The sequence below is a fragment of the Saprolegnia parasitica genome (assembly GCF_000151545.1).
Source record: "Saprolegnia parasitica CBS 223.65 unplaced genomic scaffold supercont2.55, whole genome shotgun sequence".
NCBI classification, from domain to species: domain Eukaryota; phylum Oomycota; class Saprolegniomycetes; order Saprolegniales; family Saprolegniaceae; genus Saprolegnia; species Saprolegnia parasitica.
This window is the reverse complement of record NW_012156449.1, coordinates 184,224-205,831: the sequence shown is the minus strand read 5'-3', so window position 1 is coordinate 205,831 and position 21,608 is coordinate 184,224. Positions and strand designations below refer to the sequence as shown.

The following is a 21,608-nucleotide window of genomic DNA, read 5'->3' as shown; positions in this document are numbered from 1 at the left end:
TCGGCTGAGTGCTATCTGCATCGCACAGGTCCAGCATGGCTCTCTCCACTACGTGTGTCAGTACGTATTACTGCCGACTCGCTCAGGAGGACGCTATTGCATGACACGCTCTCACGTCGATTGTGCATGCAGCGGATGCTGATATCGAGGTGGCAGTCGCTGGAACGGTCGCTTGCGCTCATCCGAGCCAGCGACGCTATTGACGACGACGGGGGTCCAGGGGTTCGCCTTGGCTGCATCCAGTACCAGCTTGATGAGTGGCACGACCTGCCAAGAGCTCTACGGTACTATCGGTACTCAATCGATCGTTCCATAGCGACCGGATCGGCTCCTATTCGCGCAAAAAGCGCAGTCCTCCGCTTCTTTAGCGCCAACGACGACCTCATCTTCCATGGTCTACCTGGCCTACGTACAAGCCGACGCGAGTCTGACCATTAGTTCCTTGAGATACTATACGCCTCCGCCTCAGATCTCATTTGCCGTGGACGATATGAGATGCCACTCATTGCTGTTCACAGCTCAAAAGATCAAGTTGCCACTGTCATGTCGCCATGGATTAACATGAAAATCCTCGTCCTGATGATCCTAGGTACATACGTGCGTCCATCGTGTCTCGCAGCCGCAGCCAGGTCCTCGCCCGTCAGTTGGGCACGCATGCTCGTTGGGTGGTGCAAGCTACTCCTACACAGCAGCGTCGAGCTGGAGGGCGTAGCAGTGTTTCTCGCCTTGGATGCCAATCGGCGCATACCCAAGCGCGGTGAGGAACGGCGGCATGTGCGGGAACCGGGCTGGAAACGTGTTGACGGTAAGGCGTGCGTGGTCGCCGCCAAAGATGCGACGGCAGTGCTGGAACAGGCGCCGCATGACGCCTTGGCGCCGTGCGCACGGATGCGTCGCTGCGATCCACACGTGCATGGTCTTTGCAGACGTTGCATGGGCATGCACGAAGACAAAGCCAAGCACGCTTCCGTCATTGGCCTGTACGTAGAAGATGCGCCCATGCATCGCCCGGAGACGGCGGCGCCATTCGGCGAGGCCATGCTTCTCGTCCTCGCCGCCAAAGACGGCCACCGAGACGGCAAAGACCGTCTCGACGTCCGCGTCGGTCCTCGCCTCGTCGATGCGCTCTTGCGTCGTTTGCGTAGGACCCCGTCCCGCTTCGACAGTTTTTTACATTCGTGTTTTTATTATATCTACAAAGAACAAGATCGAACGGAGCCGATTTTTAAAATATACCTCCCCCTGGGACCCCGCTTGAAGAAGCCTACCACGTGGCACGCTGAATCTTCTTGGTATCCGGATACCCACATACAAAAACAAGTACGAAGTGGAGCGGTTGTCCGGATACGCTGCCTTGCGCGAATCTGCCTCGACGCTGTGGATACGCTTTTTTAAACTGCGGCGTGCTTTTCTGCGACACGTGCATACAAAGACCAAGTCCAATGGCGATCCTTTGTATTAAAACGAGGTAGTTAACCGACAGCGACTCTTTTTTATACTGCAAATTGCGCAAAAAACAGGTATTTCCAAAATAAGATTGCCCAACAACAACACTAAGAAGAAGAAGGATGAAGTACCTCGAAGAGCCGAGCTTGGACTGGGCCAACGCGGCCATGAGCGAGATCAGCGTCGGCGACCGGGTCATCAACGGCCGCATTGATTGCTTCTCGTGCAAGAAGGCCGGCGCCGACAAGAAGCTGGCCAAGAGCCTCCAGCTGCAGTACCAGGCGGTCGGCGAAGCCGGCGCCAACCCGCTCGGATCGCTCGCCGACGCCAACACGCGCAAGCTGCTCATCAACTTGATCTCGACGATGAACGCGTCGTTTCCCGACTATGACTTTTCCGATTTGAAGCCCGAGCAGTTCCAGAAAGAGGTCGACTTGCGGCTCGTTGTCAACGGAGTGAACGCGCAGCTCGCCGAGATTGTCGAGATGGACGACATGGGCTTTCTCGAGAAGCTGTGGGAATCGATCTTTGGTGCGATTTCGCCACGCGAGTGCGAGATTTACAGCTACATCCCCGACATGGACGGCTGCTCGGACCCGTTCAGCGATGGCACGCTCTGGTCGTTCAACTACTTTTTCTACCACAAGACGCACAAGAAGATCTTGTACTTTACGTGCATGTCGCGAAGGTAGGCACGACGCGACATGACACCGGAAGAGGCTCATGTGCGCAATGTAGCATCATTAGCGACACGGACGTGGACGACGACGAGGCCATGGAGACGGGCGACGAAAGCGAAAACGAAGACTATGACGAAGGCGACGAAGTCATGAACGAGATGGACTGGTAATGCGATCCACCACGGCAGAAATGGCTTGACGGGTGGTGTCGTCCAGGGAGGACGGTGTCTGAGGCGTGTGCACGGCGGCGAGCTCGACTCTCGACTCGACGCACTCCATACGAGGCAACGCTCTCCTCCTCATCTCCTCCACCTCTTCCCTCTTGTACCAGTAGCCACGTTGTGTGCTTTAGTTTTTAGTCTCTTGAATGTCACTTGAATCCACGCAAAGAATATGTCTTTTGCAATGTACAACTTGTCGTTTGCCATGTACAGCTTGTCCTCTACTATAGACTACTATCGGTACAGGGGTCGCAGCCGTGGCATGAGCGCTTGGTTGACGCCTTCAATCTCTTGCTGAATGACCTCTTTGACCTTGGTCGAGTACGCCGACTTGGGTCGGGCGTCCATGACGGCCTCGACAGTAGCCTGGTTGCCGCGCAGAGGCCGCGCCGACGGCCCCGGCCGCGCGTACCCCGACGTCTGCGGGCGCGCCATCGGCTTCATGGGCGACTGGAACGCCCGCGCCATTGACGATTTCGGGCGGCTTGCGTTGACGCGCGTGTGGCGGAACGGCTCGGGCGTCGGTGCCGTGAGCTCTTGCAGCGCCATGAGCTCCCGCACCGCGTCGGCGTGCTTGGCGTTGGCGGCGACGGCCTCGTCGCTTAGTCGCTGCAGCTCGGTTTGTACGAGCTCCTGCGCGTGCGCGCGGGCGTGTGTGAGCTGATCGAGTGCCGATGCCTTGAGGCGCATCTCGGCCTTGACTTGGGCCTGGAGCCGGCGAATCTCCATCTGCATGTGGTGCGTCGCCCGCTCGTAATGCGCTCGCATCGCAAGCACGTTCTCCTCTTTTGCTCTCGGTACCAGCTCGTCGATCGCCGGGCCGTCCGCATCCGAGACGCCGGTGCTGCTTTCGTCGTCGTCGTCGTCGTCGATATCGTTGTTTGTGCCGTCGTCCTTGGTTGGTGGCGTCGGGTCTTTGGTTGGGCTTTCAACGTGGCCAACGTTGGCCGATACATCGGTGCTGCGGCGGGTGCGCAGGCGCTGCGTAAACGACGAGAGGGCCGAGAACGCCGGTGCCGTCGTCGTTGTCGTTGCCTCTGGTGGCTCGGTGGTCGATGACACCGATGCGCGGGTTGCATAGCCTGGCAGCGTGGCGACAGCCAGTTGCTTGCGCAAGCTCAGGATCTCGGTCCGTGACGCCTCGAGCTGTGCCTCGAGACGCGTTTTTTCATGCTGCGCCAGCTTGGCTTTGGCCAGCTGGGCGTGGACAAGCCCAAGGGCTTTCTCGTGGCCCGCGACAAGCGACGCTTCCCGCAGCTCGTACAAGGCGCGTACTTTGACGAGCGCGTGCTTCAAGTTGGTGTTTTCATCCATAATGATCTAGACACGCATGCTACGACGACGTCCGAAGAGAGGGTGTCGTACATCGATTTCTTCGTTGGCGCGCACCGCGCGCACGAGTTGGCTCTTGACTTGCATCGGGACGGCCCCGGAGGCAATAAAGGACTCGATCGAGGTCTTTTGCTGCGCGTGGATCTGCTGGCGCAAGTCCTACACACATGTCACGCACCGTGCCGATGTGACGAGAGATCAAGTGGCATCATCTACCGCTTGCACACTTGCGCGGTACTCGTCGAATTTCGCGTGCTTGGCAATGACTGCGCTCGAGAGCTCGCGCAGCTTGGCTTCGTACTCGGCGCGCACGCTCGCCGTGACCTTGGCGCGCTGGACGTCGCCTTCGTGGGCCACCCGCCCGAGCTCGTGCCGCGCACGCTCCAAGTCCAAAACGATCGCATACGACTATAGACAGTAGTGCGGTGCGCTGTGGAAAACATGCCGCGTACCTTGTCGACCGCCGCGGTCGTGCGGTCGTGCTCGGTTTCGTGGGCCGCGCGCGCCAGCTTGGCCACCAAATCGGCCTGCGACGTTTCCAAGACGCGCACGGCGTGACGCAGCTGCGTGTTGATGTGTTCGACGCTCTGCAGCCGACTGTCGGCTTCCCGCTGGCTGGCGGCGTGGACGGTATCGCAAAAGCGCGTGAGGATCGCATGGACATCCGCATTGGGTGCGGCCATATCGCGCATCACATTGGCGACGAAGGCCGTCTAGAAGAGGCATGCGACCTGCCCTTTTGAATAGCGTCGTACATTGGCATGGCCGGTCTCGCGCGATGGGCTCGGGGATGCAACAAGTTGATGGAACATCGCCGTGCACTGCGTCATGTCGGCGTTCACAAGACAGAGCTCAATGTAATTCCGCAGGTTGTCCATGTACTGGTCGAGAATGCGCGCCTCGGGAACGTCCAAATCGAGCTGTTGCCGACTGAGCTGCTTCTTGGGGACATCGCCCGCGGCCATTTCCGATGTCAGCACGCGCCATAGACCTACCTCGCCGCTCTCGGACGTGGGCTGCGCAAAGTAGAACGCCCGAAGCCCCAAGAAGGCCTCGAACTTGTGCAGATACGATTTTCCGGCGCTGTTTTCGACGCAGCGCGCCTCGAGGCGCTTGAAGAGCACGCGGGCGTTCTGGACGACGGCATCGGGCAGAGCGCGGAGCAAGGTGACGCCATGCATCGCGCCGCGCTTGCCGTATGTCGAGACAACCCACGCACCTACGACACGTCACACCTGCGTCTTCAACGACGCGAGCACCTAGACGACGGATATTGCTGTGAGGTTTTCTGTGTACAGTGGAAAGGACGCCATGCACCTTCTTGCTGGAGCGGCGGAAGCACGCTTGGGTCGCGCAAGAGGGCTTGCAGCGTGAGCCAAACGCACGTGGCTGACGTCTCGCGCTTGGCGTGGAGCCAGTCGAGAACCACGGCGAGCGGCTCGGCGGGTGCGCACTGGTGCTGCAGCTGGTGCACCTACAACCTCTTTCGAACGTGACGAATGGATGGTTTAGCAAAGTACGAGGTCGCGGACTTCGGTGCCAAAGACGTCGTCGACGGCTTGCCGATGCAAGGCGGCGCGAAAGCACAGGCAGTGCAGAATGTCTTGAAATCGAAGGTACATCGACAGTGTCGGGCGAACCAGCGATGCCGTCTCGGTCGCTTGAAAGTACTGGAGAATCCGCTGCGCGCGGGGCAAGTGCAAGAAATGCGTGAGATCCCCTGGGACCCACTTTGTTTCAAACAGTGTCTCGGTTGGTTTGGACAACTTGTCTTCGAGCGGCACGAGCTCGTCGAGAAACCAGCGCTCGAGCGGCGCCGTCGGTGGCGGCACGAACGGGTTCACAGACGGTGCCTGCACGCGTCGGCCAATCACATCGAGGTTCGCGATGACGTGGCAGAGCTGCGTCAAGCACGTTTCGCTCGCTACGTCGTCCAGCAATTGCGCATTGTAGAGCTTGAGCATGTCGTGCATGAGTGTCTCCAAGCTCTCGCTCGCATGCATCGTATCGACCTTGATCGCGTACGCCGCGTTAAGTTCGGCAATAATACACGACCGCTTTGTCTCGGGCTGCAAAAGGAGTGGGCGCAGCGTGTGGCGCTCGTCGTTAACGCGCGCCCGAACTTTTTCCGCTAGCAGTCGCCGCCCCACCGCGCTATCGAGGTGCATGAGAAAGCTCCGGTGGTTGGATTCGAGCTCCACGTTGCGTAGCTGCTCGGTTTTGTGCGCTTCAAAGAGCGCTTCGTATGTCACATCAAAGTCGTCGATGGGGTCCATCACGAGCCGATTGAAGCAGAGGCATGCGCTTTGGAACGCGAGCTCGGCGCGCTGCGTGACCACGGTGGCGGCGAGCCACGCCAACGGCGCGTCGCCGTTGATCTGGACTTGGACCCAGTCGAGGATGCACCGCAGTCGCGGCCACGAGGTGAAATCGAGCGCCTCGACCGCGGCGGGGTGGTCGAGGTACGATTCGGTCGCCGGTGGTGGTGCGAGTGCAAAGGGCGCCAAGCTCCTTCGCGAGATCGCGTCGACGTGCGCGGATGCGTACACGAGCCGACTTAAGTCCATTTGCAGCTGCACAAACTGCACTGCGCGCCCGAGGTGCTTGACCATGATGCCGGTGTCGCCGCCGCTTTGGCGCGACAGATCCCGTGCGGCTTCCGCCACAATCGACGACGTCGCGTCATTGGTATAGTACTGCACGTAGCGCGAGGTTGTCCAGAACGAGCTCGAGGCGTTCGTGTAGCCGTGGTCTTCGTCGAGGACGCGGTGCCAGAGCACGACGGCGTGTTCCACGACGGCGCGGTCAAGCGCGAGCTTATGCAGCACCCGAGACGCCGGCATGCGTGTCTCGACCGCCACCAAAGCCGCCTGTAGCGCTTGGACCACGTCGACCATCGCCTCGAGCGGCGAAAACGTCATCGCCTCAACTGCAAGTGCCACCGCAAGGCGCGCCTCCATGTCGACCAAGAGCTGCCGCTGCACGTCCAGCACAACGACCTGGAACGAGTAGGCGTCCCAAAAGTACGAGGCGTCTCGATCGACGAGGGGTGTTGTGTGGATCCACGTCACCAGCGTTTGGCGAAGCTTGGCCTGGGCGACGGGCGACGTCACGCGCAGGTAGAGACGCGTAAAGACGTGGTAGCCCAATCGAATGTTGGCTTCGAGAAAGTACATGGCCGCGTCGTACAAGTCGACCAAGGTGCTACCACGGTCCACGATCGGCGCGGTCCGACTCTGCTGCTCGGTATCGCGCACGTAGCGACTGCCCAAGGCGACGAGATGGCGGTCGAGGGCGATGGCATTTTCCCACGCAGCGTCGTACAAGAGAAGACCGCCGCCTGGGGTGCGCGCGACCAAATGCGGCTCGGCGATGACGTCGTACGCATCCCGACCGGTGCTGGCGGCGTCGAGACACAGATGGCGTTCGATCGAGGTCGCGACGTTGAGTAGCTCGAGGACGCGGTGTTTGGTTTGGCGGAGGTAGAGGTGCCGAAGGAGGTAATAGCTCTTGAGCTTGGCGTCGCTCGGTGGCGGGTCGATGTCGGCGTCGACCAGCGTGACGTGGGCCCGCTTGAGATGCGTCGTCGCCAGCGTCTCGAGTCGCTCCATGACCCGCGCAACGTTTTGGACAAGTGCAAAGTGCACTTCGGCATCGAGAAGCATGTCGGGTGGACACGTGCCCCCCTCGTGACGCGCCCAGTCGGACGCGATGGGAAAGAGTGACCCGAGCGACCACGTCGTGCGCACGCGCGTGACGCAGCTGGTGTCATCGACGAACGGCGTCCAATGGGATGCGAAATGCACCGGAAAGAGCTGCCGCACCGCATGCAGGAAGTCATCGTCCGACTCGAGCTCGGGCCGGTCGTCGTGATAGCCCAGTTTGCGCAAGAAGCTGTGGATGGCCACCTCGACCGCTTGGGCCTACCAATGTCGCATCGTCGCACGTGCAAAGCTCGTCATTGCGAATGTACCGAAAGAAGAAAGATCGGTGGCGCGTCCGTGCGGCTGCCAGCATCGTCGTTCTCGGGACGTGGCGACGCCGAGCCGTTGGGCTGCAGCATCGCATGCATGCGTCGAAGCAGCGACGGCCGGTGGCTCTCGGCAAGCCACGAGAGGTGCGTCGTGAAGCGCGTCGTGAGCTTGGTATGTCGGAGCTGTGCCTCGAGAAAGCTCAAGTACTGACTGAGATCGTCGACGTCGGCGGTTTTTGCATCGTTGAGACTATCGTCACCAGCGAATCTACGGCCGTGCGATAGGACAATCAGAAATTTACCGCGCCAGCGCAAGGGTCGTTGCAGCTTCGTCGGCTTGGATGGAGCTCGTCTCGGCGTCGAGGGCGGCAACGAGCTCGGACATGACGCGATGGGTCTGCGAGAGCCGTGACAGTACCTACACCACATTACATCGTGTTGGACGCGGTGGCGCAGCGGATCGTATACATTGGCGCGGTGGGTCCGGAAGCGGTCCCTTCGGTCGACGAGAAAGCGCGAGAGGTCGTCCACGACAGAGTCGGCTGTCGTCGAATGCAAGGGCGACTCGACCCATAGCTAATTGAGTGCAGGTAGCGTAGACCGTCCAAATGGGTTGTACCTCGTCTTGGAGCGCCGGGCTTGGCGCGATGAGACGCCGAAGAATTAGAGACCGCGCGTCCTCGAGCGCGGTTGCGGTCGGTAGCCGCATCGATGTGTCGCATCGTCGGTGGCGCTGGATCGTCTGAAGCTCCCGACCATGCACGGTCAAAGTCGCCTTGAGTTTATCTTTGGCCTCCAAGAGCTGCTGCTTCCAGTACGACGCGCCAAAGCGCATGGCAGATTTCGGCGACGCCGGCTCGTCCGCCGACGTCGACATCCCACAGCTCGGTGTCGTGAAACGGGTGGCGGTTCCCAGTCGTAACCAGATGCTCCCCCAAAGTGAATTCAGCAACCTGATTTGTCCATCACTCATTCGATCGATACGCTTCTCTTGCAATTGCACCCCCCACTGCCCACGCCAAGCATCACGCACGTCGAGGCTAAAATCCAGTTGCACTTTTCACGTTGCAGAGGCAAAGTGGCCACAGCGACTAGGTGCGCAATCCAGTCGGCGCGCTGTACTAGCCCAACGGGGTCACCATTGCGACGCTGCGGATACATCACGCAAGCAGCACCGCAACGGTGTCGCCACGTCGGGCGTCCAACCGTATCTCCATGTCGACGCCTTGACCACGAGTGGCAGCATGGTGTCGTCGTTAAGTGCTCGCAGTCGACAACGTCGACCAACGCGAGAGCTTCCAGCGGCAGCACCAGCATCAACTCACCGCCTTTCTCGAGTATTTTTGGTGCGGTGGCCTGGGGTTCTCGTACAGTCGGTGCACGGTCGGTATTTCGTCTCGGTCCAAGACCCGGCGTTGCACGTGGTGAGCCTTGCCAGCTGCGCCCTGCGGCCGTTTAGCTGTCTGCCCGCGGTGCATGCCGAGCTAGCAGCGGTCAAGGACAGGCTCGTCGCATCTGGTGACGACGGCGGGTGCTGGCCCGCTGCAATCTTTCGCCAGAGTGTTGGTCGTGCCATCTTCTTCGATGGCCGTTGAACTTGGTTTGAGTATAAGTCGGAAATGGATTTAATATCCGGTAATTATTTGTGCATTTCTGGCTCCGTTGCCATGATGCTCGGCGAAGACGTGCACCTGGACGACGTCGCCAGCATCCAGCGGCCGGGCCTCGCCCATGCGGCCTCGGTGCCAGCTATGGCTCCGAGCATGCTGCGCCCGTCGCTTGCGTACTCCAAGAGCCCGCGCCACGTCGGCGCCGTCGGCAAGTTTCGGTACCTCACACCGGCGGACCTCCAGAGCAGCACGGGGCAAGCGCCGTACGACTATGTCGTGATCGTGCATCGAAGCGTGCGCGCGGTCGCGGACGAAGGCTGGTGCTGGCCCACGTCGGCGGCGGAGCGGCTCGGTTTTCGGCGGCTCTGCATGGTGAGCAGCCCGCTCTTGGAAGACGGCGAGGACGAGCACCGGCGGCTCGTGGAGAAGCTCTGCGCCCAAGGCCTGCTCATCGACATCATCGACGGCGGCCATTCGTCGAGCAGCGAAATGACGAGCGAGTATCTCCTCTTGCTCGTGCGCGCGTCGGACGAGGTCGCATCCGCGTACGCCAAGAAATTTCGGCGCAAGCTCTGGCTCGACCACGGCGGAGTGAGCGACATGCCACAAGACTTTGTCGAGGTCGAGAAGCCGATTACGCCCGCCGAGCGCATTGAAATCGTCCAGTTTATCATCGAGCAGCGCGCGCGCCTGTCCGTGCGCGACCGCTGGATCCACACGATGCTGCCGGTGCACGACGCCAAGAGCACGCACGCGCTCCTCTCCAACTTCATCTTTTCGATCGACCTCGAGCGGCGCAACGCTGCGTTCGTCGATGGACTCCGGCACAACTTTGGCGAAAAGGTCGCGTACTACTTTGCGCTCATGCACTTTTACACCAAGGCGCTCTTACCGATCGCGCTGGGCGGCGTCCTCATGGAGATCTTGCGGCACACGCTGCGTATGACGACGTACATGCGGCTCTTGCCGATCTGGGGCCTCGTGGTCTCGGTCGTCTGGAGCTTCTCGTTCCTCAAGGCATGGGACCGCCGCAACGCCGCGATGCAGTTTGAGTGGAACAACAAGGTCATTGTCAAGCAGATCGAGTACCCGAACAAGGCCTTCCACGGCGATGAAGTCCACGACTCGCTGATTGGCGAGCCCGTCAAGGTCTACGCGGCATGGAAGAGGTATCCGATCCATGTGCTCGGCGTGCTCTTCCTCCTCTGCCAAACGCTGCTCATGCTCGTGCTCGTCGCGCTCTGGGTCTCGATCTACGAGATGATCAAGGACAAGTACAAGGCATCGAGCGGGTTTCTCTCGAAACAGTGGTGCCTCATCCTCCTCGAAGGCATCGTCTTTGGCTTCTTTGTCGACGTGGTCCAGTGGAACCTCGTCGTCACGTCCATGGGCCGGCTCTTCACGACGTGGGAGAACTACAAGACGGAAGAGGCGTACGAGCGCGCGCTCATCACCAAGCTCTTTGGCATGGACTTTCTCAACTACTTTACGTGGTTCTTCTCGCTCGCGTTCGTGTATGTGATTCCTGGCGCGGGCAATGCGCTCACGAACGCCCTCAACACACTACTGTTTCACGACCCGAGCAACTGCTGCTTTGGCCCGGACCTGCTCTCGCCCTCGGTCTGCGCGCGCTGCCCGAGCGGTGTCGCGCCGTGCGTGCCGTGCCAGGGGTACTTTACCTTTGACATTCGCCACGTCGACTTGAGTGCGATGTTTGTGACGCCGATCATCGTGACGCAGCTCCTCAACATCGTCGTCGGCGTCGTCATGCCTCTCTTGAGCAAGCTCCAAGGCGAGCGAGCACGCGCCGCGGCCGACCGCGCGGCCCAAGACCGCGTGCGCCAAGGCGGCTCGATGAAGATCCTCGGGGCCCTCGACTATGACGCGTCGTACGCAACTCTACTGTGATGTCCGAGACTGCAGCGTGTGGCAATAGGAACGCGCACTTTAGCAACAAGGACCAGACGCGGTACCTCGAGTACACGGCGACGGAGATTGAGATTCTCAACCAAAAGGTACAGCCATGGCCCGCGGCCATCGGACAAATATGAAGATGGAATGCGTCGCGTAGGCGCGGAACGTGCTTTTTGAAAGCGAGCAGACGGCGTACGACCCGTACAACGATTTTCACACGCTCACGGTCCAGTTTGGCTTTACGGTCATGTTTTCGATGCTGTGGCCGCCAATGCCGATGGCGTGCCTTCTCATCAACCTGCTCAAAGTGCGCACGGACGGCTACCGCCTCTGCCGGACGCTCAAAGTACGCGCTTTTTCTCTTCGAGGACCATCGCACGTGTCTTTCTAGCGCCCGCACCCGCGCAAGGCCAACGGCATTGGCACTTGGCGCAGTATCTTTTCGGCGTTTGCCTACATTGCGGTGCTCATCAACGTACGTATGCGCAACAAAATGATGGCATGCGACGACTTTTTCTCTGTAGGTGCTCCTCGTGTGTCTCTCGACAGGTCGGGCACGACTGCATCGGTGGTTTGTTGACAGAGCGTAGGCGCGATGGAGTTTTACAGCCCGACATGCGTCCAAGAGTACGCGGATGCGCTCGCGCAGGAAGGCAAGACGCTGCAGGACTTTGTGTTTGGGCCCAACTTTCACTGCGTGAGCCCGACGGTGCGCCTTGTCGTGATCCTCGTGCTCGAACATCTCTTCCTCCTCTTCGTCTACGTGGCCATGCGCCGCGTGCCCAGCGTGCCGTTGGCGCATCATGGCGGCGCGCGAACTCGCCTTCAAAAAGATGCTCGAGAGCTGCGAGGCAGTGCTGCCGCTCACGACGACGAGTGCGCGCCAGGACGTGAAACCTCCGGCCTTTTTTCAGAGTCATCCAGGGACGCGCAGTGCCAAGGGGCCGCGTCGACTGAGCAAGCCCAGTACCGAGAAGGCCGAGCTCGCTCGGCAGTGGGCCGATACGCCGTGACGAGATTCGGACGTTTACATGTTTCAACACGCGACCAATGTGTTTCAGAGAACGATCGCGACGGCAACGTCGGTGAACGTATCGTGCGAGAAGACGTACGATGGCGGGCGACGGATCTGGGTCACGCGCGCGCCGCTTGTCACGGTCTTGCCTACATGGAAGAAAGTGGCTCGAGGGTGGGCGAGAGAGTGCGCGAGGCACGTACTGGACGAGAGTAGTCGGTGGAAGAGACAGAGTTCGTGCATGAGGAGCCGGTAAAAGTTGTCTTTGAGTGCGAGCGAGAGGCAGTGCTCGGTGACGCAGCACGCTTTCGGGCACCCCATCGCGCCCGCGAGCTCGTCGCTCTCGTCGTCGCGCCGGTTGCTCAAAAGATGGTGCAAGTACGTATCGCAGTGCCGCACATCGTTCTATATGTACACAGTCCACATACCAAGCATCGAGTCGTCGTCCTGGTACCTTGGCAAAGGCGACGACGAGCGTCTCGAGGCAGTAGAGGAACCGACGGTGCTGGAACCGCTGCAGCAAGGCAAACGACGCAAACGACTTGCGGGCGAGCTTGGCGGCGTCGACGTCGACCTCTACCCAAACCTCTCTTGAGGACGATGGAGAGCAGGAGATGTGTACCGTCGCTTCGGGCCCGCTTGCGCTTCCGGGAAAGCGTCGGCGCCTGAAGCACCAAGTGCGTGTCCAAGTCACACCAGCGATCGGGCAGCCACGACTGGAGTCGCGTGAGCTCGTCGGAGGCGACCGGGGGCAGTTGCCGGCGCTGCAGAAACGTACTAGTCGCGTCCACGCTCTTGGGCAAGGCGGAGAGCGCGATGGTTGGCGGCAGTGAGGTCCAGACGCTCGCGTAAAAGAGCTCAAACGAATGCGCGCAAGTCGAGTCTTCGTGCAGCAGCCACGCGTTGACGTCATCAAAGAGGACGCGCCGGTTCTCGAGGAAGCCGAGGGCGCATGCACTCTTGCGGCAGAGGTGCGTGCGCTGGCGGAGGTGGTGGAGGTACACGACATAGGCCGCGAGCGCGTTGACGGCGCGCGTGTGGTTCATCGCTGTCGCAAACCCGACAAGCGCGCGGAGCGAGTTGGCTTGCACACGCGATGACGCTGCCGGCGACGCGAGGCCCAAGGCGATGGCGGCGCCCGCGAGGTTCTCGAGGCTCAGCACCTCTTGTCGCACCCACGTGAGCTTGCCTTGGTCCGCGGCCAGCTGCGTCTCGAAGAGCAAGCACGCACTCGACCGCTCCTTGAGCACCGACATGCCGTACATTTTGAAGATTTCAAACATGACCCTCGACGTCTGGAGCACATGGGTCGGGTCCGTCGCCAAGGTCCGCAGCGCCGCGACGTCTGCAAGCAGCGACGCCACTTGCGCGGACGCCGGCACCGCGTGTGCGAGCAGTTCCTTCACCGTCGCAAACGCGTGGTATGGCTCGTCGTCCCGCATCGGTGGCTCGGGATCAAGTGGTGGGCGAGCGTCGGAACCACCGAGATGGGCTCCTCGACGGGCGACGAGAGGAGGGCCTCGACGGGCGCTGCGTCACTACTACTACTATTGTCCAAATCGCTTAGGTCCGAGTCGTCGAGGAGCTCTTGGAGCAGCTCGAATTGGTTGACCTTGCTCTTCTCGTCGGCTTCGGCCTGGACCGCCCACTGCGTGAATTCGACGTGGAGCATGTGCGAGAGGACGCTGTCCAGCTTGGCAATCTCGGACGGCGTCGGACGCGATCGCGCCGCAATGCGGCCGACGAGCACCTCGACGAGGTCGGCTTTTTCCTTGAGCTTGAGCGGGTGCAGAAGGATCGTGTACTTGGCCGGGAAGAGCTTGTCGTAGACGCAGCTCAAGTTGGCGTTGGTCACGAGCGTGCTCCGGAGTTCGCGGAAGAGGTCCAGGTTCGAGAGGTCGTTGTCGTGCGTCGTCGAGCAAAAGAGCTGCACGTGCCGGAGCAGGCTGCGACCGACGAGCTCGTCGAGGACGGCGTCGCCGAGCCACTCCATGATCTCGTTGGCCCGGCGCTGAGCCTCGTCGATCCGAGGCTTGATCGCTCGCGAGCTCGGCTTCGTCTTGTCGCCTCCGCGCGCCGTCCGCTTGACCAGGAACGCGCCTCGTCCCGGCTTCTTCTTTCCCGCGGGCCGCGGCTTGGCCATGCTTGGACGCGAGGGCAAACTCGTTTTTATTACGTTGGACTCGATATTTGTATGCAACATTAAACCTCGAAATTGAAGTTCCGCTAGAAAGGGAAGCCGGCAGCGCGCTCCAGGAGGAAGACGACGACGGACTTATCCGCTTCGTCGCTCCAGTTGCACAGTCATGTTATTACCTCGACAGTCGTCGCCCATGGTACTGATATGGTCGTTCCGAGTCGCCAAACGATTGCACCAGACACGGACCAGAGGCGTGCGGCATGCGATTTGTAGAAGTCGTCTCAAGTGGCTACCGCCAGAGGTGGGCAGAATGTCCATGTCCAGTCCAAACACGTGTCCATTCAGTCCAAAGCGTGGACTGGATGGACAAACGATAGGCGATAGCCTACCGCCTATCGTTTGAACCATCGCTTGCATGACACTAGTGCGTTGACCAGGTGAAATGCGTCGCAAGTGTCGTCGCAGCTTTCTCGGACATCACCGCTTGCAAGGGCGATAAGTCTTCTCGACCTCTGCCTTGGGAGCCGCTTGCGGTTCAAAGCAACGAGCCGAGTGCACCAGGATGCAACGAAGCTTGGCTATGAGATGCAGCTCCCACCCAGCGTTGCTATTAAATAGAAGCGGCGACCGGCTCCGATTCACTTTGTGTGCACTTTTGGTGCATGCGAATCGTCGACTCCTCCTCTCCATTGAGGCTCCATGCGTGGTAAGGACGCGAGAATGCAATCGTGTAAAAGATTAAGTACGTGGTAGCCGACGCCGTCTACTCTTTTGCGTCGGCGGCTTGGCGCACTCCGTGCGTGACGGCCGCGTTCTCGCCGAGGTTGAGCCCACGACGTGTCGGCGACGCGGCTTCGTCGCCATCTTTGGCTTCGCCCATCTTTTTGGGGGAGAGGGACATGCTTCGAAGCGCTTTCGCCGCCATGACACCGGCGCGGAACCGGCGGCGCGCGTTGTAGCGACGCATTTCGGCGGTGAAGCTCGAGAGCTGCGTGTCCTTGGCCTCGTTCGGGTCCTTGACCCACGGGTGATTGAGCACGTCCTCGGACGTGAACCGCTTCTTCGGATCCACGACCAGCATGTGGTTGATGAGGTCCTTGGCTATCCAATGAATCAGTTGGCGAGAAGCGGAGCGTCGTCGCTGTACCGCTGTCCGAGACGTTGTCCCAGTACGGCGACGGAAAGTCGTATGCGCCCGCCTTGATGGTCGCAAAGAGCGTCGCGTTGTTTTCATCGTAAAAGGGCGGGAACCCGCAGAGCCTGAAAATATCAACTTGATACGGTCCTTGATACCATACACGACGACGTACAAGATGTAGGTGATGACGCCGAGGCTCCACATGTCGACTTCGCCGCCGTACGGCTTGCCTTCGAGGATCTCGGGTGCGACGTACCCCGGTGTACCGCAGGCGGTTTGCATCATGTTGTTGCCTTGAATGAGCTTGGCAAGGCCAAAGTCGGCAATCTTGATCGGCGCGTGCTCGTCGGTCGTCGCATACAAGAGATTTTCTGGCTACACATGCCACCCGTGTCGATCCCGACGCAATCGCAGCAAGCACAGTACTACCTTGAGGTCGCGGTGCACGATGCCAAGGCCGTGGCAGTACTGCAGCGCCTCGGCGAGGTGCAGCACCACCAGCCGCGCTTCCTTCTCCGTGTACTTTTCCTTCTCGACGATGCGGTCGAAGAGCTCACCGCCGCTCATCTCTTCCATGACCATGTAAAACGTCTTGGGGCAGTCGAAGACCTCCTTGAGCTTGACGATATTGGGGTGCTCGACCATCTGGAGGACCTCGACTTCGACGCGGAGCGCCTCTTCGTCGTCCGGCGCGAGCGACGCCTTCTCTATGCACTTGACGGCCCAGTGCGAGTTGTCGGCCTTGCACACGGCGCTTTTCACGGTCGCAAAACTCCCGCTATCAGAACACACATCATATCTCTCAGATCGTAGTTTCCAGACGTACGTGCCAAGCGTCTTGCCAAACTTGTAGAATTTGATGCACTCGTCCTTCTTGTAAAAGTCGGTGACCTTGCGGATGATGTTCGTCATGCTGCTGCTGCTTCTTCTTTCAACGAACGCGAGGAATGTCGACTGCGACGCCAAGTTAAACCGACACCTCGTAACGGGTCCCTCTCACATCCCATAGTAAAAAGGAGGCAGGTTCTGAAACCCCCTTCAACGTCCAACGGCCTCACCAAGATGAACACAACTCCATGAGTCCTGGTCGTATATATAGAGCGATGATGCTGTCGGAACGGTGCCTTGCTGCCTCTGGCATCGGAGCTCCAGTAGCAGACGCTCGCACCGTCTACAGCGTTGGCACAGTCGGGACGTCGACGATGAATAGCGTGCACTGCCTTTCCTGGATCACTGTGGCTCGTCGCATCGCATTCTGGCAAGCCTCTTCGCCAGCTCTGTGCTGCCATGATAGGCGCGAGCGTCGAGCTAGAGCCTGCGAGTCTTGCAATATACTAGTACTGATGAGCACGACAGCGCGTCTTCGTCCCGCCAGCGCAGCAAGCCGACGTCGAGTAGAAGTACAGCGCCCCGCCGGCCGTGTACTTGTTCTCGACGTCGGCTTGCTGCGCTGGCGGTGGCGGCGGGACGAAGTCGTTCACCAATTTTGTGCTGCCGTGATAGGCGCGTGCGTAGAGCTAGCGAGTCCTGCAATATACTGATGAGCACGACAGCGCGCGAAGCAGTACGCGGACGTTGCAGCCTCGCCCCTGGCCTCGCCCTAGAGTTGCCGTTTAAAATTAGGATCAAGCCTAAGATAGGACATTGCTTTTGAGGCCTGTCATTATTTTGGCTCACAATATGCTCGCCTACCGGGTCTTGAAGTGGCACGGACGCGGCGTCCGAAGCCTGCACATTGTCTTCTCGGACGGAGCGAGCCGTGGGAACCCGGGCATTGGGGGCTGTGGCGCGGTCCTAGTCGATGCGTCCGGCGCCGTCGTCGCAACCGCCAAGCAGTTCTTGGGCGACAACATCACCAACAACGCCGCCGAGTACCACGGGCTCCTCCTCGCCTTGGATTTAGCAAAAGAGCATGCGATCGAGAGCGTCGAAGTGCAAATGGACTCGGAGCTCGTGACCAAGCAAATGCTCGGCGTCTATCGCGTCAAGCACCCTGTGCTGCAAACGCTGCATCAGCAGGCCAAGGCCAAGGCGAGTGCGTTGCCGCGCGTGCAGTACCGCGCGATTCCGCGCGCCGCCAACGCCGTCGCCGACCAGCTCGCCAACGACGCCATTGATACGCGGCCCAGTAGTACGTCGTCATGAACCAAAACCCATTGCTTCCAAACATCAAAAAAGAAATAGGATTACATTTCGTCTTCCTCCAAAAGCATGTTGGGCACGCCGCCCGAGATCGGGTAGCTGCGGCCGCAGTTGTTGCACACGAGCTCGCCTTCGATGATCTCGGCCTATTGACAGAGCGCGCATTATTGCGTCTTCGTCAATCCAATCCTAGACGTACGCCAAAAATGATGTGGTGCACGGCGCGAAGGAGGTCCTCGTCGTCTTCGTAGTTGGCCGGCAGCGTCGTCGGCAGCGACGGCAGCTCCGGGTGGTTGAGCTAGTCGCATCAAAACTTGGATTGCCGCCATCGTTTCGCTCGAGGGGCGTAATACCTGCTGGACCGTCGTACAAAGGCCCCGCCAGTCAATGGACTTGAAGATGTGGCGCATAAAGTCCTTGGAGTACTGCGTCTCGGACACCGCAATGCCATTTTCGGCCGCGTCAATCTAGAATCGTCGTCCGTCAGATACCTACGAGTCTCTCTTCTACGCATGCATATTGCTTCGTACCCGCAGAGGAAAGTTGGCGGGCGGCGCATTCGGGTCAATGCGGGCAGTCGCGACGCACGCCTTGATGTTGCACGTGAGCATGTTGTGGGTCAAGAGGCGCATGGTCGGCGGTCGCTTTGCGGGATGGCCTTTCTCCAGCAAACAATATTATATATCTATGGACCAATCAACAGGCGCGAGCCAACGATTGGCGTAGAAATGGCCAATCACACGCGAGGATCCACTTTGCCTTAAAGAACTGGTGGTGGCTCACAACCCATTATAGTAGCAAGATGGTGAAGAAGAAGACCAAGTCCAAGCGCCTGACCTTGCACAAGAAGTACAAGATCCTGCGCAAGGTCCGCGAGCACGAGCGCAAGGAGCGCAAGAAGGAGCGGACCGGCGCCGGCAAGAAGAAGAAGAGCCCGGGCATTCCCAACAACTGGCCCTTCAAGGAGGAGCTCTTGCTGCAGGAAGAGCAGGCGCGCCTCGCCGAGATTGCCAACCAAGAGCGCCTCAAGGAGCTGCGCCGCAAGGAAAAAGCCGAGAAGAAGAAGGCCGACAAGGCCACGATCAACGCGCTCGCGCAGATCCCGGCCGCGACGTCGCTCACCGTCAAGCAGCAGGCGAAGGAGGACCTCAAGAACGTCGTGACGCACGCCGACCTGATTGTGATTGTGCTCGACGCGCGCGACCCGCAGGGCTGCCGGTCGCTCTCGCTCGAAGACGGCCTCGTCGGCACGGCCAAGAAGGATATCCTCCTCGTGCTCAACAAGGTCGATTTGATCTCGCGCGACACGGCCGAGAAGTGGGTCACGTACCTTCGCCGCTTCCACCCGACAGTCGCGGTGCGCGCCGCCAACAAGACGTTCAAGGAAGCCACCAAGCACAACAAGTCGGAGCGCGCGCACGCGGCCCTCCACGCCCGCTCGCAAGACGTCGACGGTCTTCGTGACAATGGCCACGTCGATGCGCTCACGCACTTTCTGCACGAGTACGTCAAGGCCAAGAAGGCCGAGAAGGTCAACGTCGCGCTCGTTGGGTACCCGAACGTCGGCAAGTCGTCGCTCTTCAACGCACTCAAGCGCAAGAACCTCCAGACCACGTCCTTCTTCCGTATGTTCTCGCTGCTTGGCATGAGCATCCTCATCTGATGCTTCTCTTGCTCCTCTAGCGCGCACGACCAAGGTGGCGGCCGACGCGCAGATTGGCGAGCACATTACGATCATCGACACGCCGGCGCTCGACACGGACCTGAGCGATCCGACCTCGGTCATCATGCGCCATGGCCTCGGCGCCGAGTACTCGCTCGACCCGGTGCCGGCTGTCGAGTCGGTCCTCAACCGCGGCGAGATGGTCAACGCGATGCAGTCGCTCAATGTCCCGCTCTTCAAGTCGACGGAAGACTTCCTCAAGAAGTTTGCACAGAAAAAGCAGATGACGCGCAAGGGCGGCGATGCCGACATTCTCCTCGCCGCGCGCACCTTCCTCCAGACGCTCGTCGACGGCTCGGTCGCGACCATGACGCTCGCGCCGACCAACTCCAAGTCGCGCTTTGACATGCCCAAGTGGTTTGCCAAGATTGATACCAAGGCGCTGGCGGCGCACGAGGCCGCGCTCTACGCGTCCAACCCGGCCGCCCGCCACTCGTCCTTCTTGACGTTCAAGGCGCAGGCCTCCAACCACACGACGGGCGACACGACCGAGTACGACAACGTCATGGGCACGCTCGTCCTCGAAGAGGCTGCCTCGGACGATGAAGATGAAGATGAGGAAGAAGGCGACGATGACGATGACGATGACGCCGAGGAAGAGGAAGAAGAGGAGGAGGAAGAAGAGGAGGAAGAGGAAGAGCCCGAGGTTGTCGAGGTCGTTGCTCCGTCGCGCCGCCGGTCGACGCGCAACAGCGCGCCCGTGGCCGCCAAGGTGGCTGCGCCGGCGTCCCGCAAGCGCCCGGCCAAGGAAGCGCCCGCGGACGAGCCCGTCGCCCGGCGAAGCTCGAAGCGCAAAACTAAGTAAAGCTACCACCCCTCGCATTAGATCCCCACCCCAAGTATTTGAATGTATGAAATTTGACCTCTACCTCACGTCGTCCGGCTGGCTTGGCGGCCGCTTCCTGCATGGCGCCTCCCTCTTCCTCCATGACGCTCCCTTCCTCCATCTTCCTTCATATTCCTCCATGCTCCCGAGCTCTCCATGCACCATGAACAAGCATGCCGAATTTATCGTGTGCATTCGGCATCTTCCCATTAAATGCGGCATGTCTGCGAGGCGGCAGATGTACTTGTAACGAGGGCGATTCCGTCGAAACGCGCCTTTTAACGAGGTCCGGGATCGCAATAGACGGCGTCGCAACGAGAGAGGTCGAAAGCATGAGCAGCAACTTGTGTCGAGTGTGCAACCATGAGCACGAGCAAGTAGGCCGGACGACGGTCCATGCGGATGAGGATGGCTCATGCATCGTCCTCCGCGTAGGGCGTCAAGTGTCCGATCTGCGGCCACATTGGCAAGTGCAAGGTGCTAATGCTGCTCAAGGTACGTCCCAGGATCCCTCAGGATGGCGAGAGGCTCATGCTGCATTGCAGAAGAATGCGCCCATCAACCAAGTGTCGTTGCGCGCCTTCCGCATCGACGTGCATGCGAGCCCGATTCTCGGCGACTGGAGCTTTAGCCGCCTCTTGCGCGAACAGATCTTTGCGCTGCCGACAGCCATGTTTGGGGCGCCGCTCTTCGACAACCTCGACGTCACGAACGCGTGCAAGCACATCCTCATCTTTGGTGCGCGACAATGACGATGATCTATACGGCGCTCATGTGACGCAGTCGGCGATGCGCCCGTGGGCACGGCGCGCTGGAGCTTTACGTACGACAATGGCGTCGAGGTCGCGCTCATCGAGAAGTTTGGCCTTCTCGACACCCATCGCCGGCTGGGCCATGGCACCAAGATGCTCGAGTACATCATCCAGGCACGCCCCATCGTCGCCTTGCCCTTGGAAATGCAAATGGCACGGTGTGTAGGACATTGCAACGACGTCGGCCGAGGTCGGGCGGGATGTGTTTGCGATCGTCGCAAGCGTCCGCAACAATGTGGACGAGCCGGCGTACAAGCTCTTCCTCAAGTGCAAGTTCCAGCCCAAGGCGCCTGAGGGCCACGCCCAAGACAGCAGCATCAAGATGGTGCTGACCCACAACTAAGTTGTCGTCATCGTCAGTTGTATCTTCATCGTTCATGTCCGCTTAGTGAGGTAGGTTGGTCGACGAGCCGAGGTAGATTGCGTTGACAGTAGAGAGATCGCATAGGAACGACCAAAGTCTAATGTTCGTCTTCGCAGAGGCTGCAGTCGCAGACGCCATCCCGTACGACGGTCGTTGGAACCTTTGCCGCGTCCTTGCACGTATACTCAACCACGGGCATGATGTGGGAGCAGGCGCTTGTTCCGGCTTCGTCGAGGCCGTCTTCGAGGCAGTCGCAGTAGTCGTCGTTGATC

The 21,608-nt window shown here is 60.0% G+C and overlaps 10 protein-coding genes across 10 annotated transcripts; 5 read left to right on the top strand and 5 right to left on the bottom strand.

The window, feature by feature from the left end:
* Positions 1–681: 681 nt before the first annotated feature.
* Positions 682–1,426, bottom strand: SPRG_10468 (hypothetical protein; the record flags this gene model as incomplete). The annotated part of the gene is made up of 2 exons (XM_012349593.1): positions 682–1,108; positions 1,386–1,426. The coding sequence occupies 2 exons, from the start codon at positions 1,424–1,426 to the stop codon at positions 682–684; spliced, it is 468 nt and encodes a 155-aa protein (XP_012204983.1).
* Positions 1,427–1,512: 86 nt separating this feature from the next.
* Positions 1,513–2,539, top strand: SPRG_10467 (hypothetical protein). Its single transcript, XM_012349592.1, has 3 exons — positions 1,513–2,134; positions 2,185–2,292; positions 2,343–2,539. Exons 1-3 carry the CDS (start codon positions 1,569–1,571, stop codon positions 2,356–2,358), a joined length of 690 nt encoding a protein of 229 aa, XP_012204982.1. The 5' UTR covers positions 1,513–1,568; the 3' UTR covers positions 2,359–2,539.
* A 42-nt stretch (positions 2,540–2,581) lies between these two features.
* On the bottom strand, positions 2,582–8,585 carry SPRG_10466 (hypothetical protein; the record flags this gene model as incomplete). The annotated part of the gene is made up of 11 exons (XM_012349591.1): positions 8,272–8,585; positions 8,121–8,228; positions 7,955–8,070; positions 7,653–7,902; positions 5,200–7,602; positions 4,997–5,153; positions 4,435–4,898; positions 4,132–4,392; positions 3,896–4,087; positions 3,713–3,838; positions 2,582–3,667 (listed from the first exon to the last, which is right to left on the bottom strand). The coding sequence occupies exons 1-11, from the start codon at positions 8,527–8,529 to the stop codon at positions 2,582–2,584; spliced, it is 5,421 nt and encodes a 1,806-aa protein (XP_012204981.1). The 5' UTR covers positions 8,530–8,585.
* A 734-nt stretch (positions 8,586–9,319) lies between these two features.
* Positions 9,320–12,214, top strand: SPRG_10465 (hypothetical protein; the record flags this gene model as incomplete). Its single annotated transcript, XM_012349590.1, has 7 exons — positions 9,320–11,151; positions 11,199–11,277; positions 11,334–11,522; positions 11,568–11,651; positions 11,701–11,725; positions 11,767–11,963; positions 12,010–12,214. 7 exons carry the CDS (start codon positions 9,320–9,322, stop codon positions 12,187–12,189), a joined length of 2,586 nt encoding a protein of 861 aa, XP_012204980.1. The 3' UTR covers positions 12,190–12,214.
* SPRG_10464 (hypothetical protein) lies at positions 12,157–14,370 on the bottom strand. The gene is made up of 5 exons (XM_012349589.1): positions 13,672–14,370; positions 12,814–13,618; positions 12,646–12,767; positions 12,395–12,596; positions 12,157–12,340 (listed from the first exon to the last, which is right to left on the bottom strand). The coding sequence occupies exons 1-5, from the start codon at positions 14,332–14,334 to the stop codon at positions 12,234–12,236; spliced, it is 1,899 nt and encodes a 632-aa protein (XP_012204979.1). The 5' UTR covers positions 14,335–14,370; the 3' UTR covers positions 12,157–12,233.
* Positions 14,371–15,035: 665 nt separating this feature from the next.
* Positions 15,036–16,395, bottom strand: SPRG_10463 (CAMK/CAMK1 protein kinase). The gene is made up of 5 exons (XM_012349588.1): positions 16,296–16,395; positions 15,899–16,247; positions 15,642–15,844; positions 15,479–15,591; positions 15,036–15,432 (listed from the first exon to the last, which is right to left on the bottom strand). Exons 1-5 carry the CDS (start codon positions 16,379–16,381, stop codon positions 15,095–15,097), a joined length of 1,089 nt encoding a protein of 362 aa, XP_012204978.1. The 5' UTR covers positions 16,382–16,395; the 3' UTR covers positions 15,036–15,094.
* Positions 16,396–17,149: 754 nt separating this feature from the next.
* On the top strand, positions 17,150–17,614 carry SPRG_20918 (ribonuclease HI; the record flags this gene model as incomplete). Its single annotated transcript, XM_012349601.1, has 1 exon — positions 17,150–17,614. One exon carries the CDS (start codon positions 17,150–17,152, stop codon positions 17,612–17,614), a length of 465 nt encoding a protein of 154 aa, XP_012204991.1.
* Positions 17,615–17,631: 17 nt separating this feature from the next.
* On the bottom strand, positions 17,632–18,276 carry SPRG_10462 (hypothetical protein). Its single transcript, XM_012349587.1, has 4 exons — positions 18,142–18,276; positions 17,965–18,078; positions 17,811–17,909; positions 17,632–17,757 (listed from the first exon to the last, which is right to left on the bottom strand). The coding sequence occupies exons 1-4, from the start codon at positions 18,241–18,243 to the stop codon at positions 17,656–17,658; spliced, it is 417 nt and encodes a 138-aa protein (XP_012204977.1). The 5' UTR covers positions 18,244–18,276; the 3' UTR covers positions 17,632–17,655.
* A 127-nt stretch (positions 18,277–18,403) lies between these two features.
* On the top strand, positions 18,404–20,202 carry SPRG_10461 (hypothetical protein). The gene is made up of 2 exons (XM_012349586.1): positions 18,404–19,236; positions 19,295–20,202. The coding sequence occupies exons 1-2, from the start codon at positions 18,414–18,416 to the stop codon at positions 20,137–20,139; spliced, it is 1,668 nt and encodes a 555-aa protein (XP_012204976.1). The 5' UTR covers positions 18,404–18,413; the 3' UTR covers positions 20,140–20,202.
* A 269-nt stretch (positions 20,203–20,471) lies between these two features.
* Positions 20,472–21,331, top strand: SPRG_10460 (hypothetical protein). Its single transcript, XM_012349585.1, has 5 exons — positions 20,472–20,537; positions 20,596–20,655; positions 20,706–20,898; positions 20,944–21,086; positions 21,139–21,331. The coding sequence occupies exons 1-5, from the start codon at positions 20,493–20,495 to the stop codon at positions 21,313–21,315; spliced, it is 618 nt and encodes a 205-aa protein (XP_012204975.1). The 5' UTR covers positions 20,472–20,492; the 3' UTR covers positions 21,316–21,331.
* The last annotated feature ends 277 nt before the right edge of the window (positions 21,332–21,608 follow it).